The sequence below is a fragment of the Molothrus ater genome, chromosome 1, assembly GCF_012460135.2.
Source record: "Molothrus ater isolate BHLD 08-10-18 breed brown headed cowbird chromosome 1, BPBGC_Mater_1.1, whole genome shotgun sequence".
Lineage (NCBI taxonomy): Eukaryota > Metazoa > Chordata > Aves > Passeriformes > Icteridae > Molothrus > Molothrus ater.
The window spans coordinates 134,455,880-134,475,566 of NC_050478.2; the positions used below are offsets into that span (position 1 = coordinate 134,455,880).

The window sequence follows — 19,687 nt, forward strand, 5'->3', positions numbered from 1 at the left end:
TTATTCTGAATGGTTCCTGTATACAGAGATAGTGTGAAGATGACGGACTTTAGCCTGGATCTTAATCCTGTCTATCCTCCCTATCCTGTTGTATTTCCGTGTTTTGCGGAGCTCACAAACAGATTGTGGGTTTGATCTCTGCGGGCCATTCATTTAAGGATTGGATTTGATGATCCCTGTGGGTCCCTTCCAACTCAGAGTATTCAGTGACTTTGTGATTCTGTGGTTTTTGAATTTGTGTGTGAACTGCACAGGTAAATGTGTGTTTAAGGTAAACATGTTTAAATTAGAAATATCTCACCTCATAACCTGAAGATTTCCACAATCTTTAATTCCAGTTTGATCTTTTACTTACACTGAGCCAATGTTCACCTATTAAGCACATTCGGTGTTAGTAAAGTGAACCTTAATAATAAGTTAATTCAAAGTGATCATCTTCACTGTGTTCATAAAAGGGGAGTGCACCACAGCAGTGGTTAACCTGCTGTAAAACTAACATGGTGGACTTGTCAAGATAAATATAAAACCGGAAATAGACACATAGGTTGGTGTTAGGCTGCATATAAACAGTGTACATACAAGCAGGTAAAAACCCAGAAGTGTTGTATGAGGCAGAGATCCTGCAAAACACTATAAGGTGTGGTGGGTTGATACCGATCATTAATGTAATGATTCAGAATCTGTGAATTGTGATGTGATATGTTTGAAAGAGGTGACTGAATCAATTTTGATTTTTTTTTTTTTTGTTAAAGAACAGAAGATCAGATTTATGTAGTTGCAAATATTTTGTTACTGGGGGGAGTGAAACTGCAGCAATACATTTTAACAGAGTCTTTTAGATTGGCAATATATGTACCTTTCATTCTAGTGAGCACTTCCAGCCCTCAAAGGAAAAGACATTTTTAAAGCTGTATCAGTGTCCTCACTTCCTCAAAAGTCTATCACTGTTTTCTGTATAGTCTTGATTTTGAGAATACATAGAAACATGATAACTGCCGCTACTTTTTAATGAAATGTTGCCTCAAGAGGACAGCAGGTTTCAGAGGGCTTGTCCAAGGGTTCTTAAGATAGTGGCTTTAATCCATAAAGCTTTCAGTAATTTGGACCTCACACTTCTACACAATTAAGTGCATAAGCATTTGGCATTAAGTCCATCTTGATTTTAAAAGGCAGTTCCTCTTATCAGAGAGTTTTCTCTAAGTGAAGGCAGACTCTGCTACTTTACTATCTCCTTGAAACCTGCTTTGCCTATAAGCATGTGATTTTGATATTATTCTCAGAAAGCTGAATGTCTCCCTACCCTCTCTTTCATGTTCTTCGAGAGACAATAACAATTTAGTGTAAATGTGTGAGCTATTGTGGATTTGTTATTGTAGATGGTGAATATTATTATGTGCCATGTGAGCAGTCAATTGTATGTGGCATATATTGAAGATTTATATCTTGTCTGCTTAAAACACTATGTGAAATGCCTAGAGACAGGGTTAGCTGCTTAAGTTGTAGCTTCAAATAAATAAATAAATACATTAAATAAATAATTGAAGCAGGCAGTTTCAGATAATAAAGAGAGATGGCTTCTGGGTAGAAAACTCTGTAAGTCTTACAGCAACAGAATCTTTAATAAAGAAGGTGAAATAAAATTCCCAAAGAATTTCTTATCTGCAGATAAAATAAAAAACTCCAAGCACCCAAACTAGCAGGACATATACTTGGTGAATTAGAATCTTCTTTATGTATGGTATACAACTAATTACTAGGGAGCATTTTCTTTATCTCTAATTTCTATTTAATAGCCACTGCACTTGTCATTGCAGGTATGGTTACAAAAGTATGGCTACCTTCCACCAAGTGACCCCCGAATGTCGGTGTTGCGCTCTGCAGAAACCATGCAATCAGCTATAGCTGCCATGCAGCAGTTCTATGGCATTAATATGACAGGAAAAGTGGACAGGAACACAATTGAGTAAGTAACCAGTACTGAACTGCTCTTGACTTTTCTGTTTCAAGCAGGGTAAAATAGAACTGGGAAGCAGCAGCATAAGTGGAGTATCCAAATAGTGTTGCAGCTTCAGATGGGGAGGAAAATCGTTTCTCTCTTCCTTGCCTTTTCATTTTCTTCAGCTTTTTTATTTCGTGGTAGCAGGTCATCACCTGCCTAACTGATGTCTGCCTTTGGGCAAGTGATTGTAAACAAGATATCACAGGGTTACCTAAAGTAAGGACCAAAAGGTCATCATTGTGGAAGGGAGAAAACATATTTAAAACTGGCAAGAATCTGTGAAATGAATCACAGTTGAAGGAGTCCTGTTTTACTGGAAAATCTTTAGTGTAAATTTCTTTATTCTTATTTATTCAATTTGGCAGACTCTACTGGCCCATTTGTTTTCTAATGGTTTCTAGTTACAAAAAAACAGGTGTAGTGATTTTAACATGCAGTAAAATTGAATTAGTTTTGCATGCCCTTTGCGATTCTGAAGTTGTTTCAGGCTCTGTGTCTGATTTTGGTGACAGAATGGACACAGAGAAACTCTGTGAAAGAGCTATTACAGGACACTTTCAAACAACTCTGTACTATGCCAAATTTTAAAAATGTCCCAAAAAACCCCAAAACAAAAACCCAGGGACTATTAATACACAATTAAGAGAACATATCTGGAATTAAGACAGCAGGACCAGGGCAGTGATTATGCCCCTGTACTTCACGCTGGTGTGGCCTATCCTTGAATCTCCCATTCTATTTTGGGTCCTTCACTGCAAGAAGGACATTGAGGTGCTGGAGTTTGTCCAGAGGAGGGTAACATGGCTGAGGAATGGTCTGGAGCATGAATCCTGTGAGGAGCAGCTGTGGGAATTGTGGCTGTTTAACTTAAAAAAAGGGGCTCAGGGATATGTTACCACTCTCTATAGCTACCTGAAAGGAGGTTGTAGTTAGGCAAGGGTCAGCCCCTTCTCCCAAGTAAAAAGTGACCTGACAAGGCTCAAGTTGCACCAGGGGAGGTTTAGATGGATATTAGGAAACAGTTCTTCACCTACTGAGTTGTCAAGCATTGAAACAGGCTGCCCAGGAAAGTGTCGGTGTGGCACTTAGGGGCATGGTTTGATGGTGGATTTGGCAGTGCCATGATAATGGTTAGAATCAATGATGGTAGAGGTCTTTTCAAATTTAAACTATTCTCTGATTTGGAGTGCTTGTTGGACTCATTTCAGTTAAATTGTGATAAAGATTATCTTGTGATTTCAGAAAAAGTTACTTTGCTTCAAAAGCAAGCAATAATTCAATAGTGCTGTCACTGCATATCCAACACTTGCTTCAGTGAAATATGCTTCTACTGCTCTAAAATCCTTATTGGAGGAGGGGGGAAATTGTCCTTTATTTCCTATTTACCACCCCCAACCTGATGTGTCATCTTTTGTTATTCTTTTATGGTAAAGTAGATGACATTAATGATTTTTCTATCATTTAGAGTTTAGGGAAGAGACTACACAAAATGCTGGCAGGATTGGAAAAATCATTTTATTCCACTGACACATACTCCATTGCATTGAAAAGCAATAAAACAAAGCAGATTTTGTGGCTGCCCTCAGGGGAGGTGAGTTGATCACTCATCTCTCAGTTTAGGAATTTAAAGGACCACAGACCATGCAGTGCAATAGCAGTAAATGCCTTGTGAGAGAGCCATGCTCAAAGTAAGTTTATGGTCCTCTGCAGGGTGAGGAGTCTGTGCTCTTCACAGAGCTTCAGTGACTGATCTTTGAGGAGAGAGTGCTGCCAGTAATAACCAGGACCCTTTTCAAGGCACATTAGTAGCAGCTTTGTCAGAGACAATGTATTTCACTAAAATAGTCTGTTCACAGCAGCACAAAAGAGACAGAAAGGGGTAACCTGAGAGAAAGCAGAGGCCATCTCAATTTATAGTATGAGCTGGAGAATTGAAAAAAAAAAACCAACCCAAAATTCTAAACTCAAATGGAGATGGTTAATGTTGCTAATTTGGCATTTTGTCCAGCAAGATTTTCTACACTTCTGCAATTTAAGAGAGGAAGAAATCCATCTGTGCAGCAATCCAAAATATTAATCTTGTAAACTGGTGAATATTGAGTCTTCGAGATCTTTTGATGCATGATTTTCTTCTACACAGAAAGATACATTAATATATTTAAATTCTTAGATACATGTAACTCATGCTGGATGAATGCTGCATTTACTTAGATATTTGGATTCACACTCACTTGAGTCAAGTTAGGAAGAGAACTGACTCTTAAAGGCTTGTCACACTTACATTGGTGTTGAAAAAGCAAAGCAATAAAAACCTGATTTTTAACTAAATTCTCGCCTCAAGGTACCATCAGTTCACATCACTGAATATTCATGGTGATATCACTGCATAATAAAGGGTAGATTGTTTTTCAGTTGTTCATTTGTGGCATTATTTTGTAAATTTTTGAAATTTTTTTCCCTATCATTTACACAGAAAGTATATATACTCTTTAGGTGTGAAATATGTGACAGTTTGTAATTTGTTTCTCTGGCATTAATATGCTGTAATAATTAACAATGCTGATGTTCCAAATACTAAATAAAGCAGGAACCTCATTAAAAATATGTTCTCATCTTATGCAAGAGGATTTACCTGCTTCTTTGACACATCTTGAGAAGAGATTATGATGTGCCTCTTTGTCTTCAGAAGGACAAACAATTTAAAAAGTTATAGTAGCAACTTCATAGGAACTAACTTTCGTGGAATTAACAAAGAAATAATGTCCTACAGCATCAGCACCATCAAATGTCTCCTGGGGGGATTTTGCTGCTCTGAAAAAAAGATAATCCCTCAATGAGTATTTTGGTATGCATAAATATGAACAGTGTTCATCCTCTCCCTACTACTCAGCATTCACTTGGTTTTGCTATTTTTTTTTTTTTTCTCAAGTGTCTTGGAAAGAATGATACATGCTCTCCAATGATACTCACTACTCACTCTTCCAGGGAAGAGTGAGTGGTAGGAAGAGACATCCTTATAATGGTGTAGAAATGTGGGGGAGGTTCTGAATACAAGTACCATGAGAATGGCTAACCCAATGAAAATACTGTCTAATGTTTGCATGGAGTGCCACAGTATTTTCTGTGTGTCATTTATATATTACCAAACACAGTCAATGTTTCATGAAAAAAAAGACAGTTCTAAAACTGGACCCACTGTCTTGGCATTCCTGGTCTTCTGCATCCCTAAAAGAAACATTGTAGAAAAAGACTAGTTGTTGTCTTCTCTTAAAACTGCTATACATATTCCCAAGACTTGTTTTGCACTTTCGAGGAGTACACTGCAAACTTCCTGATATACAGGTGCAATGGTCATGTATCGGATACTGACTAAATCTGTGCAATAATAACGAAGCTTTCATTGTATTCTAATGTCATCCTTTTGAAATAAATGGCAAAAATGCTTATTTCAATGCTTAGATGAACTTCTAACCATGCTCTCTGCTGTTTATATATTAACTATCAGTCACAAAGTAAATTCTGAGCTGTTGGAATTGATCCAGTGGTTTATTTTCTTAGTATATTAGTAATTTTTTTTGTACAAAAGTGTACATAAGGTCGGTACCCCCAGCAAATATCCAATGAGAAGTCTTAAAAAAGGAATCATCAGGGCTGAAATACAATATCTTACATCACTCTTTGACTGTCTCTTTTTACTTACCAAGTGTCAATAAATCCTGTGATAGCAGACTACATAAGTAAAGATGCTTTGAAAGACATTCATTGGGATGTCTTCTCCTCACTACAAGTTTAAGGGTATAATTCAGTAGTTTTCTTAAATAGACATCTATAATTTGTCCAACCACTAAGTTGAGTTGCAGTAACTCAAGCTGAACCTTCTCTTTTAGTTTCCTTTTTTGCTATAACTCTGTCCCAAATAACCCCCAAAGCCCAACAACAACAGAACAATTGTGCAACCTTAGCAGCAATTTTGATAAGGGATAAAGCAGTTTGGGCCTTCAACCAAATTTATAATTTTTAATTGTCTGATTCTGTGAGGGTAAATTTTTTTCTTGAAGGCTTAAGAAAAATAAGAGACAGAAAGAGATTTATCCTCCTAGAAAACAAAAACAAAATATGGTTAGGCAAGTGGCTTGAGATAGAAGTTCAGTTTCATCTCTCTACTGGAAGAGCATCACAGTTTTGCTGCATATTTTTCTTTTAATCTTTCTAGATTTGCTGTGAGTCTAAAATATTTAAATTTTCTTGACATATATAGTTCCTTAAGATTCAAACTAATGGAGTTAGAAGAGGAATGTGATGTGACACAGTGTACAGATAGAGAACATTAGTCACAATTAAGCCTCTTTATTGAGTACTTATAAAATATTAATTTTGAAGGGCTGCTGCAGAAAAGATTTTTCAAAGTTCAAAAACAAAGTGATGAAAGAGAGGCAAAATCATTACTTGTATACACCTTTTAAAAATGAAGCATATTTCAAAACATTTCAAAAACATGTCAAAAAATTAAACTCCAACAAACAATCAGGAACATGGAAGACCTTGATCATATCACGTTAGAAGAATCTATATTTGGAAGAACATACAAATCAATGTTTTATTTGTCAATTCCCCCAAGGGAAGACCATATTATGTGCTAAGTATCTGGAATGTCATGAGCATTAATGATAATTACTAAGAGAAGTCTTCCTCCCAATGTGTGTCAGAACAATTAGTGTTGAAAAATAAATTAAAATTTTATAGAAATCTAAGGAAAATTTATCTGTCTGAAGTTTTTAGTATTTTGCCTCATTTTTGTGCTTGAAAATACTGAGCTCCCATACTAGGCATGCTCTGGTTTGTTTAAAATTTGACATCTAAACTTAGCTCAGCTAAGATCTAGGTGATAGATTTGGTGATGTACCAAATCTTCAGCTGCAAATTGCATCTTTCCTTAAATTTTACATGAAGATAATTTCCCAAAAGCTACTGAACCATGCCTGCAATGACTTCCATTTGATTTATATTTGGATTTATGTTGTGTGAACTACAGTCCCAGACCTCATGTAACAATAGCAAGAACATTAGTGGTCCAGACAGCGCGACAACTTGAACATCCCTTCTCTGTCCGAGCCAATAAGGGTACAAACATGATGTCCTTGATAGGTACATACTACTTCAAAATCAGTACAGGAAAAAATTGTGACTGCTCGAATTTCATGACATGTTATTTTGGGCCACATTTTGTTTTGTTAAAAAAGGATTGTCAGTAGTTCTAGTAAGATAATACAATGTTGACTTTTGAATCCACATTACCTACTGTTCTTGACATTTAGTATTAGTTCTAAACTGTGAAAAAATTTTTACATTAACACGATTTTCTGTAAGATTATTGAATCTTTTGGCTTGAAAAATTATTTCAATAGCTTTGAAGATGAATTTTTAAATTCAGAACTTAGAATATTTACTCTTATCTGCTCCTAGCTTGCTAGTGAGCAAACCCTGTTATTAAAATAGGTCTCCATCAGTTAAACTAAGTAATGTAAATTTTTTGGAGAAGGGAAAGGGCTAATTCAATGACTTTTAAGTCATTGCCCTTGAAATGATACAACTATGAGTGATATATGTATATGTATATTTTATGCAATATCTTTGTGCAAGTTTCTAACAAAATATAATAGTTATTTGGTTTTGCTTTATTCCTTGCTTCTTGCTCTTGATGTAGGGATATCACCTTAAGGTGAGAACACCAATCTTTGTTAAGTTTGCATCTTTTTCTTCAATGTCTGTGTTCAGTTTCAACAACATAATTTATAATACCCTTATTAAAAAGTATTATTAACAATGTGTCTAAAAGTTTTTGAAGGTCTGAGCTAATTTCAATCTCATGAAGTGCAAACATATCATTTCAATAAGAGAATATTATTGCCCTTTGGTCTGTAACAGAGGTCTACTTCTTTCCTTCATTTTCTTTCATAATTAGAGCAAATTAAACTTTTCAGTAATATTTCACCCCAAAAATCCCTAATGTCTACTTTGCTGCATTGTTATTTTATTTCAAAAATCAAAGGAACCTGAAGTAAAATTTCAGGGCATTTCAGCAAATGCTGGTGGGATAAGGGTTTTTAGTTTTTTGCAGTACAGTCTTTGCAGGCACTAGGGAAAAACATTGTTGTCCTTGTAGATCAGCTATTTTATGTGCCATGCATAAGTATTCTGACTAGAAATTAGAACTTATTAGAAAGAGGCGATTGGGAACTTGATGTCTCCAGTTAAGGCAGTTAAATCCATGAGTTTTTAGTTCCTGACCGGTACTACTTAATAGATTTGTCTCACATCAGTTTTTGTTGGCTCTTATCAGTGCCAGTGGGGTGCAGTCCCATCTTGGTACTATCAAGAAAATTTTGTACTTTCCCACAGGCTGGTGAGCTTAGCAACTACTTGTGCCTTTGAAAAACAGTTTGCTATATACCCATAGCTACTGCATATATGAAGTGTTACAAGTATGAGTGTACTTTTAAACTACTTCTTACACATTTATCAAAATAAGTGAGGCTGATGATTGACTATTTGCTTTTTTGGAGTTTTTTTATTACCTGTGCATGTTTCAAAGGGAATCCACTTTCTGAGATGACATTTGAAATTACTCTCCTGTCATTCAATCACGCATATATACAGCTGCTGTGTGTACATTTATTTACAAAACAATATCAGTTTAATGATCAGAAGTTTGTCCATGAAAGCCTGAAAATAGGGTATGACTATTCTTCTGTTAAATGCCATTGGAAAACTATAGCTTTTACATAAGTAATTGTTTGGCATGATAGAAATACATTAAGCTGGAAAAAGTAACAGGAGATTTGTCTTTTACTTATGCAGTAAAAGACTTTAGCCTTACTCTCTTCCTGATGGTAAATTGTCCTGCAGTCATTCAACTATAAAATAATGACTTTATAGCTGTATTTTCTTTGAACTGAATAGTGTCTTACACTACAAGTGAGAAACAGTTCAAGAATATTACTGTGGAAATTATACTTTTGAATTAGATATTATCTTAATTATAATATGTTTGAAATGCTGGCTAGTTTCATTTTTCTTTAAATATTGGAAAACAATGAAATATTGAAGAGCATTGTAGAAATACAGCTTTGTCTGGGAAATCTGGTGCTGCTGAAATCATCTTTTTTATTGCAAGTGATTTAGATTTTTCAGCTTGATTTTGTGCAGAACATTAAATATTCCTAGGAAATAATTCCTGAATTAAATATCTCCATTAGGAGCTTACAGTTGCAGTGAGATACTTCTCATTGTGTGGAAAAAGAGTAAGATAGAAGAACTTGGTAATATCAAAAAGGTAGCAATTTCAGTATCTTGAATTAAAAGAATGCCAACAGTCTTTTGTACTTATTAGTTTACTATGTTCTATAAATTATATATACAGATAATGTATAATGCATGTTTTTATTAGGGATGCAGTGGCTATGATTTTTCTTCCATGTTGCTTTAAATGTGTGGTGCTGTTTCTTGCAGCTGGATGAAGAAACCTCGATGTGGTGTGCCTGACCAAACAAGAGGTAGCTCCAAATTTAACATTCGTCGGAAACGCTACGCGTTAACAGGACAGAAATGGCAGCACAAACATATCACTTACAGGTACCAAAGATATCCCTATAGGTATACAAATGTCACTAACAGTGATGACTTTCCATCTAAAGTAAATATAAATTCCTGAATGGTTTTCAATACTTTGAGAAGTTTATTATTACTGTATGATATAAAAGTGCTATAATGGATACCTCCTATAAAGTATGGATGTGCTGCATAAGAACCAAATTGTTTTCTTGGATTAAAATTGTGTGTATTTAGTAGCCAGTAAATTCTACAAAGCTTACAGCATAAATTAAACATCCAGTACTTCCTTAGGGTTACCTTTCAACTTTCTTGGGAACTGCTCAGGGAATAACGCTCTGAATCTAGGAGTATGTAATGAAACTCAGATTTCTAATTTAAATATGTAAAATAGGGTATTGAAAGGAGTCAGTCTCTGCAAAATGTAGGTGCCTATGGGTCTGTTCTAAGTAGAAATTAATTTGATTATAATTTGATGAGTCACTGACCCACATTCCAGTCTAGGTGATGATGGGCATAGGAGTGTGTGCAGGGCAGTACATCTGTATAACTCCTGAGTCTGGTGCATAGTTAGCACTGTGTGCCTGCTGTCAAAACTGAGGCCTTGAAGGGAAAGTTAGATGGAAACTTTCAAGATGTACTCGCTAGAGCTCTGCCAACCAGAGAAAGTGTCATCATGTATATAATATAAAATCCATAATCTATCAGCAAACCAAGGATTCCAGTACAAACTGTTGGAAAATTTACACAGCCTCATCATGGATTCCTGTAATATCTAACAGGGGTAAGTTCTGAGGGATAAAATAGTTTTCAAATTCATTATCTGGTGCCATTATTCATGAACCCATACAAGGATTAAATTTAAAGTTCATAAACCATAATTGTCATATAGATTGTTCCTCATACCCTGGTGAAGGTATAGTTTCATTGGGAACCCTATGTCACTACTGTGGTTACAACTGAATTAGAGAATTCTAGTGTAAGACATTACATTTTGATATAACATCAGCCAGTAGACAGCTTGGGGTTGGTACGTTGCATTGGCTGAAGTCCTTTATTGTTAATGTAAATGTAATTTATAGTTGGTTAGAATAAAAATGCCCACCTACAGCACTTTATACCTATTTGCATTTTAGAATTTAAATGCAGTGTGTGCATAATTAGGAGGCATCTACTCATATGTGTGGTTTTCTACCACTCTGATTTGCACAGAGTCTGGTTCCCTATTTCATTACAGGATTTTTTACAACAGTCTAAATCCTACCCCTTGTATATCTTCTGGAGTGTCACCCAAAGCATTAATCCAAAAAACAAATGAAGGTGTCCAGTATTAAACAAGTGACAACTATCTAGTAATCTTTCTCACCTTGAAGAATTTATAGCAGTTCTTTATCTCCTGCCTCCCCTCTTTGAAAAAGCTCTCTCTCTCACTTTGATAAGACCTCCAGTCAAACAGAGCTTTGAAGTGAATAAGTCTGTAATATTTTTTGCAGTGAATTACAGTACAAAATATATTTAAAATAGAAACCCTAAATTTGATTAGAATTAAAAAAAAAGGTGTTATATTATCTTTTTGAATTAGAAAATAACCCAAAGGAAATAAAGACCAAAAAAAAACAAAACTAAGATTCTTTTCACACTTCTCACCAATTCCCTGCTTACAGGCTTAGGACATATTAAATTAATGACATTTAACCTGCTTTGTTTCCTAAAATTTTAATCATTTCTCTAGTTTCATTTCTCCATTTTTCTGTGCCATTCCTCAGTCTCTTTATAACCTGCAGGTTTCCAGCTGCATTCTGTGCCTTCCTGGCCAGTTGAACCTTGCAGTCTGAAGTGTGCTTGCTAACCCAGTTTACTAATTCCTCCACAAAAGAGCAATTTGTCCTTCATTTCAGTGCATGCTACAGCTTACAATTTTTTGGAAACGAAAACCAAAACCCTACAACAAATACTCCCAAAAGCAAGCTCCACCATTCCTTGCCCTGGAACATTTCCATATTTTCAATGTGTAGTTTTTCCACCTGAAACAGTTCTGCAATATTTCAAGATGGAGTTCCAAAGAAGCGGCTTAAAATTACAATTATAATTAGAAGTTACATTCATAATGTATTTTTTCCCCATATTACATTTTGAACATTTATTATGTCCTTTTCACAACATATTAAATTTTGGACTTAGGTGATATTTATTCTTAGAATGTAATGTGTTTACAGACAGAACCAAAATACAGATTTCCAGCACTGGAAACATCCGCATGGAATGTGCAATGGGCTGCATTAATTATGCTCGCTCTCCCTCAGGGAATGCATCTTTCTTCTCATTTGAACTGATGATGTGTGATGTTTGTTAGAATTTCTGTTTCTGATGAAATTACCCAGTTTACAGTATTTTTCTGCCTGGTATAGTTCATACTGATAAACCTTGTGAACATTATTAGTACACATGCTATAGAATACAACCACTTTTACAAATAAACATAAACTATTTGAAACTTTTTACCAGACAGAAGAGTATAGGGGTGAAAGAGAACATCTAGGGTACAAGAAAATTACAAATCCATTACAGAAAAAGCTACAAAGATCTTAATGATATAGTCCCAATCTTTCCTTAGTATTTTAGGCTGTATGAGGTTACACAACGGTCTCTGAACATTGTACAGAATCAGAGAAGAAATTTAAGAAAGCTATGAATGGATTTTTAAAAATTAAAGTTTTTTTTAAAAAATTTAAGGGGTATTTATGAAGGCACATATGATTCTCAAAAATACAGTCACCTTCTCTTTTGCTAGAAAAGTAAATAATCCAGTACTTTAAAGAAGGAGCAACAATATGAATCAGTAAAGTTTTCACTTTTGTAAAAATAGAGTATAAATATTTATATGTCCAATTTAGATAGAGAAATATTGAATTTGAAGCACTCCTCATCAGAATTCTGTGCATAATATTCATAATCTGAACTCCAGCAGTCAGTAATTTCTCAACTGCCCAGGTTATTCTATCTGCAAAATACTTTTGCAAGTAAAATTGGAGAATATTCTGTAAAAATAAAATATTTGTCTTGATTTATAACCATGATTTAGAACTTGTAATGATTTAAAATAAAATAATAATTGAAGAACTACCCTGATTTGGTTTTTCTTGTTTAAGTAAGGAAAAAACAAGTTTAATCAATCAGCAATATGTAATAATTTAATTGGTGCAGGAAACTTAGCTGTAGATAGTCAATAGCTTCATCCCAAACCCACTATAAATAATTTCATCTTTTTCTTGACTTCAGTGGACAATGAGTCAAGTCCCAGATAATTGTCATTTTTTTTTTACAAATTAGATATATCCTAGATTTCATTTCTGAAAGAAAATGAAAGATTTGAACGGGTCTAACTTTATGCTGTTCAGATAAATGAATGAATGCTAGCTGGGAGCTTCAGTATGCAATGAAAAGTCTTATCTGGCTTTTAAGCAATAGACTATGAAATTTCTATAGTCTAAATGGTCCATATTGTGTAGAATATGGAGAGAGAATTTCTTCTTGGATATTTGAAATACACTGTAAAAATAAGGAAATACTGGATTAGGAAAAAACTTTGAAAATACTGTTGATTCATAGTAGCAATTTTTTTTAATGTATTAATACAGAGTAATATTTAGAACACATACCATGTTTATGTTGCATGTTATTGATTTTAGATTACCTAGTAGCATATTATGACATAAGATTTCTAAAAACAGCTTTCCTATAAAAACATTTGGCCATCAAGTATTTTACTAATCTTGGGTTTTTGTCTCAGAAATATCTTCTCTTTCACATTTCATCTTCTTTTAATGAATGTTGAGGAGAATGAAATGAAAATGAAGAGACAAGATAATTATAAATTCTTTCAATCATGGCAGCAGTAGGTAGAAAATCAAACCCACAGAAAGTCAAAAGTGGTAGTTCTGGTTTAGGTTTAATCAACATGAGCAAGAGCCATAGGAACCAAGATAGCACTCTTCTTGGTCTATAGCTACAAAGAGTCAGCAAACTGAAACTGGAAAAAAGTTGAAGCTAAAAAACCTTACATGAGAGATTAGTGAAGCAACTTCATAGAAACGAATTTCCAGAGAAATTATGGTGCAAAGTGAAATATGTTTTTGGCCAGAGGTAATTTATTGCTTTCAATAAAAGTTATAGTGTGATTAAAAAACAACCAACCCACCAACCAACAAAAAAACAAACAAACAAAAAAAAACAAAAAACCACCAACCCAAAAAAAACATGAAAACAACAAACAAACCTTCAAAGTTTTGCTTCAGTTTAGGTTTGACTTACATCAATGACAATAAAAAGGTTGTGTCAACAACTTATTCAAATTTAATATATGTTTCAATTCATTTTTCTTAAACAGTTTCATATCTGGCACAGATCTTAACTAGCTTACTTCAAACAGATTATTGACTGCATCTTTTTACCTACTCAGTTGAAAATCCTGCTCTTTCATCTATTTAAATTTCAAATTACTGCTTTTACACTGTCAAGTGAGGTATATCCTGACAATCTTGCAAGGCTCCTGAAGCTGTTGCAGCCAAAAATATGCCAGTGAAACATGTATAATTTTTCTTTTGGGATATTCTGGGAAAGTAGTGGGAAGGGAAGGAAAACCCAAAGCTTTTTTGAAATCAATAGGACTCAGGATTCTAGAATAACACTCTCAAAACAAGACTCTTCAGGCAGGTGTAGAAATAGTACATAAAAGTGAAAAGTGCATATCAGTGATAAAATCTAATTGTTCTTGTGGAAGACATGTATTTTAAAGTTAAAATGCTTGATGAACTATCAGGTTGAAAATCATGCAAAACCAGCAATGATAACCACAAAAAAGCATAATCAATTGATACATGGCTGTGGTTGTCTAAAAATAACAGCTCTCAAAATTTATAAAAAGTATCTCTCAGTTTATTAGTTGTTAAAAAATGGCATGAAAATAAATTTTTCATCTTAGAAATTGCGTTTTTTTAGTAATTACAGGATCTTCAACCTCTTTGTATAGTTGCACTGCCAGTCTGGTCAAGGTCAGCTTTAGATCTTTCTCTCATTTGAACTTTGCTTTGAAATGATCTCTAGACATTGAGGCTAGGAAAGCAATACTTAGAAAAAAGATGGATTTTTATTATAAAGGGCTTTGTCTTGCTGTGTTTTCACCTTGCAATAAGAGTGGTTCTGAATTGTCATGTCCTACACTTACTTCTATTTGAGTTCCATTATCTGGACATGATGAGTGTAAGATACCCAATTCCTGTCTTTTTTGTTTTACTCCTGTGGGAGTTACCACTATTTCAGGTGATTGCTGGATTTAAGTTGTGGATCTAAATAGGAAAGGGTTCATATGAGTCATTATTTGCTATTGCAATCATAGGCCTAAACTGAAGACTATTAAAAGATGAATCCTAGTATCTCTGGTAATTGATAGACTGTCATTATGAATTGACTTTATTGTACTTCCCCCTTGGAGGTTGTATGATAAACAACATCAAAGAAATGTAAAATCATTTGGGTTTCAGATATCTGCACTGGTGAATTATTTTAAGCAAGTTCCCAGCAAGACAATTTCAATGTTTGTGTCACTCATTTAGGATTGAACCTGGATTGTGTTTAACACATTAAAAGTAGACAGTTGTTTCCTGTAAATACTCTTGTATAGGAATAACTGCTGATTTATGTAATTTCTCTTTCAAACTGCACTTTTCAGTACAATCTTGCACACTCCAGAATGTTGGTTTGGAAGCCAGAAATCTCTCTGGTTTTAATTCAGACAAATCATTACTCAATTTAACACTAATACAAAATTCCAATCCATTTTTATCCATTTCCTCATTTCACATATAATAGCAGAAGACACTTCTTCTGTTTACTTAATACCAAAATGGGACTTTGACTAATTACTAAGCTTCCTAAATACCAAAAAAAAAAAAAAAAAAAAATCAAATAAGGAAACAAATAGATAAAAAACCCCGAAAGCCTTAGCTGTATATTTCAGATGAACTTTTTCTATATCAATATTTCAGTTTTTCTAGACATGCTCTATTTTCTATGGGAGCCTGTTGATTCATTTGCCATATTTCTTATACTTGGCAAATAACAGAGTTCCTTCACAGAGCTCTGCTTCAGGCAATACACGTGCCTTAGGGAGCACACAGCAGGACTGATTGGGAGCACATCTGCTACCTTCGTAAGGGATATTCTTAGCATGGCAACAGTAAAGGTTTTGGTAGTGGCAGTATAAGTGTGCCACTGTGATGTGGTTTTGATTTTGTGTCACAGGACACATTCCAAAATGCTGTACTTTCTCAGGGGGCACAGACAGCATTTTATGAACTTGCTAATTAAAACATCTCCAAAAAACCTGATTCTCAAATGCAGGAGCTTTCAGAGAGGGTTCTGCAAGGGCTGATTGTTGGTACAGTCTGTCCAATATGTTTTTAATCACAGAAAATGCAATGCAACTCTGACCATAAATTTACTGATGACCAAATAATTATGAAGGGGCATGATAGAAACACTTTAAATCACATGACATTTACATCATGTAGAGTAAGGTCATGTCTACAGATCAGACGGTATTTTCTCTCTGACAGCAAGATCAGTACTGCAGTACCTTGTAGTTCTGACAGAGCCAGTTTTAGAAGAGCATTAGAAATTGGTTAAGTTGAATAAAAATCACTAGAAAATATTCAATTGACTGGAGAAAATATCTTATAACCTGAGATTTAAAGAGTTCAAAATTTTAATTTCTTAGAGACAACAAAAAGATAATGACTTTGCAGTGCAGAAATGTCTTTTAAATGTCTTTGTGTATAGGGGGAAAATTTTTCAAGCTCATGTATGTGAGAGAGAAAAACAGAACGAGAACCAATAATATAAGCCAGGCAATTAATAGAATAGGCAAAAGTATGAATTGATTGGTTAAATCACCTTTGGAACAAAAGATCAAGGAAAACAGTGGATTCTCTACAATGTATTATCTTATGGTTTCTCTTGATGTCTCTTTGGAACATACATACCAGCTAAAAAATTATGCTTTGGTTAGATAGCACTATTGGACTCAATATATTAAAATCATTTTGAGCGGAAGTCCAAATATGTATCTTTATGTTTTCTACATAAAGCTATGAACAAAATGTATATATGAAGTAAAATCTATAAAATTACACTTGAAAGATTTGTTTCCATTTATATAAACATAAATACCATATAATCAAGCACATTTAATGTACCAAACAAATCAATCATTCAAAGTTTATTCATGAAAGTATATTTGTTCTCCTTTAATGTGCCATGCTGTGTAAACTGGCAAAAATATTACATACAACTATGTAATTTCTGAAATTTGTGCTGGACATTCAGTCAAGCACATGTCAAATGAACAAAGAGAATCATATTGCAGCAATTTCAGAGCAGACACAAACCTAAAAGAGTTTTTGCTGCCCATATGAATCGAGTGGAAATGATGCAGAAAATTGGATAGGTCTGAAATTGATTCTTGTCATTCATTTCTTGAATTCAATAATGAAAATAAAGATTTTTTTAAAAGATAATTTCACTATAATTTACTAACTATGAGAGTAAACATCAATTCTGATATTTTTTTGCCTTTTCATATATGTGTAACTTGAAGAAGTGGTGAAGACTGAAATTTCTCTTTAATACATATTCCTGATTAACACATAATTGTCTTCTATAAAATTATTTCTCTGATGGATTCTACAGTGTTATGCAAGATTTACAGATGTAATCAGATTATAAATTGACATCTTAGCCTGTACTGAAATCAAAAGGCTTTGTTTCTGATAAGGAATTTATCCAGTTGCAAATGCAACAAGGCTTTGTGAATACTGGTTGGTGGTCACAGTATGGAGTTCTGCTTTTGTTAATGAACTCACTAATAAGTAAAAAATTCATTTCACTAAAAACATTTTTCTTTTGATCAGAAAGAATATGACATTCTTTAGCTGTGATGGATTCCAATTGTGGTCCAGGAGGTAAACAGTCAGTGGTTGATTAATCTGGTTATCCCACTGTTAAGAATTTTTCATTTTAATATATTTTAAATCTTCTAAAAATAAGACTTTTTGTACTGCTAGGAGAAAGCCAGCTAACATAAGTTCTAGCTTAAAGGAATAATACAGATTGACACCATAATTTTGCACCAGCTTGTTTAAAAATACTCTTCCTAAAGTATATAATACCAGTATAGCATGTCTTATTAAAAGCACAGAGCATATAATAATTAGGGGAAAATGGATATTAGCAGTGTCACTTACCACTCTGTTAAATTTAATCTATGTAATGTTTCTCTGTTTCTTTCAGCATAAAGAACGTCACTCCAAAAGTAGGTGATGCTGAAACCCGTAAAGCCATTCGCCGTGCCTTCGATGTGTGGCAGAATGTAACTCCTCTAACATTTGAAGAAGTTCCTTACGTTGAATTAGAAAATGGCAAGAGAGACGTGGATATTACAATCATTTTTGCATCAGGTTTTCATGGAGACAGTTCTCCCTTTGATGGGGAGGGAGGATTTTTAGCTCATGCGTATTTTCCTGGCCCAGGAATTGGGGGAGACACTCATTTTGACTCAGATGAGCCATGGACTTTGGGAAATCCCAATCATGATGGTAAGAGAAGATTTAATTTTAAACAAAATAGATAAGTGGCATGAATTTTCAGCTAACAGAACTACTTCCCTGTTCCCCTGTTCCTAAAGTCACATGGTTTTCTTTCCTTGGTTAACATTACTTTAGAAATATATTTGGTTGATCTGTCTCTTTGAATCCAAGGCAGAAAAGTATCTGCCTGATTGTAATACAGTATGAAAACATGTTTTGCTTGAAAAACATTGAATTCTTATTAGGAAACTTCATGATCATTCAAACATTGTACTCATGAATATTTACCTAAACTACTTTACTTTTCATATTTTAACATGTCAAACTTATGTAGCTTTAGGGGAAATGTGAATATTTAACAGTGATATAAGAACTACTTCAGCTATCCACCAATTCTGTGGATACCAATGGACATAAAACCTAGTCTTCAGTTTGCATCTTTGATGATGCAATGGCAGAATTTAAAGGCAAACCTTAAAGATGCCATTCCAAGAGTGGAATTGGTGTTTCCAAAAACTTTTGAATGTCTTTTGGAATTGTTGATTTTAACATGTCAAATCTAATTAAGTAGTACATTCCCCACAGTCAAATGAAGGACTGCACAGTGCAGTTTGCACACCTATCATTTACCAAATAAAGACTAAATATACTCTTTATCCTTCACAACTAGAATCTGGCCATTGCCAAGCTCTAAGGTGATGTGACTAAATTACTGCTATTATCTGTGAATGCTAATTAAAAGCTAAGTCTAATTTTGCATCTCTCCAAAACAGTATCAAAGAAGAGATTTTCTGTAGACATATTCTGTGTTTGATGCTGTGACAGGTTTTGTTTCCAAGCAGCTTCTGTTGTCCTGGTAGATCCCTCTAAGCCAGTTATATGAAGTTTGAGACATCTCTTCAGAGATACACAAATAGGATGTTTCTAGCATACAAATACTATAGAGATGGCAAGAAGTGGAGAACAGTTGTATTTCCATGTTACACTGAATTTATGAATAATGAGAGGCTTTATCTAATTCCTTTTCTTTCCCCTTCTCACCTGAGATTCTCCAAGAAAAATTCAGAGCTTTTTATGTTGCTGTATTTGTAGCCTGGGGGTCTGCAACAAAACCTTAATTTAGCAATTTAGGAGTATAAATATGGTGTTGTGACTATTTCATTGGTACAATACTTCTGCTGTGCTGGAGTCAGTTGAAGCAAGAGGTGTGTAAGGCACTGTAAAGGCCCTCAGTTGTGTAATGGGTTCAAGACACTTCATTATTGTGAAGCAAGGCCTAGATTCTTACTGGAGCAAAAACTGTGGTATTGCACAGCTCATATTTGCCTTCTTCACACATTTAGCTCAAAGGAGCACTGGTGGGAGTCCTCTGTTTGTGCAGTTTCGGTACATAGTCAGTCACAGCATTGTGAGGGTAAATGAAGGTGATTTTATGTGT

The 19,687-nt window shown here is 34.4% G+C and overlaps 1 protein-coding gene across 1 annotated transcript in view; it reads left to right on the forward strand.

Moving 5' to 3' along the window:
- Positions 1-19,687, forward strand: part of MMP16 (matrix metallopeptidase 16) — a 176,474-nt gene that overhangs the window by 81,863 nt on the left and 74,924 nt on the right. Inside the window, exons 2-4 of the mRNA XM_036402619.2 lie at positions 1,815-1,963; positions 9,509-9,631; positions 17,954-18,258. Coding sequence (XP_036258512.1) covers positions 1,815-1,963; positions 9,509-9,631; positions 17,954-18,258 — 577 coding nt within the window. The remainder of the gene's footprint in view (positions 1-1,814; positions 1,964-9,508; positions 9,632-17,953; positions 18,259-19,687) is intronic.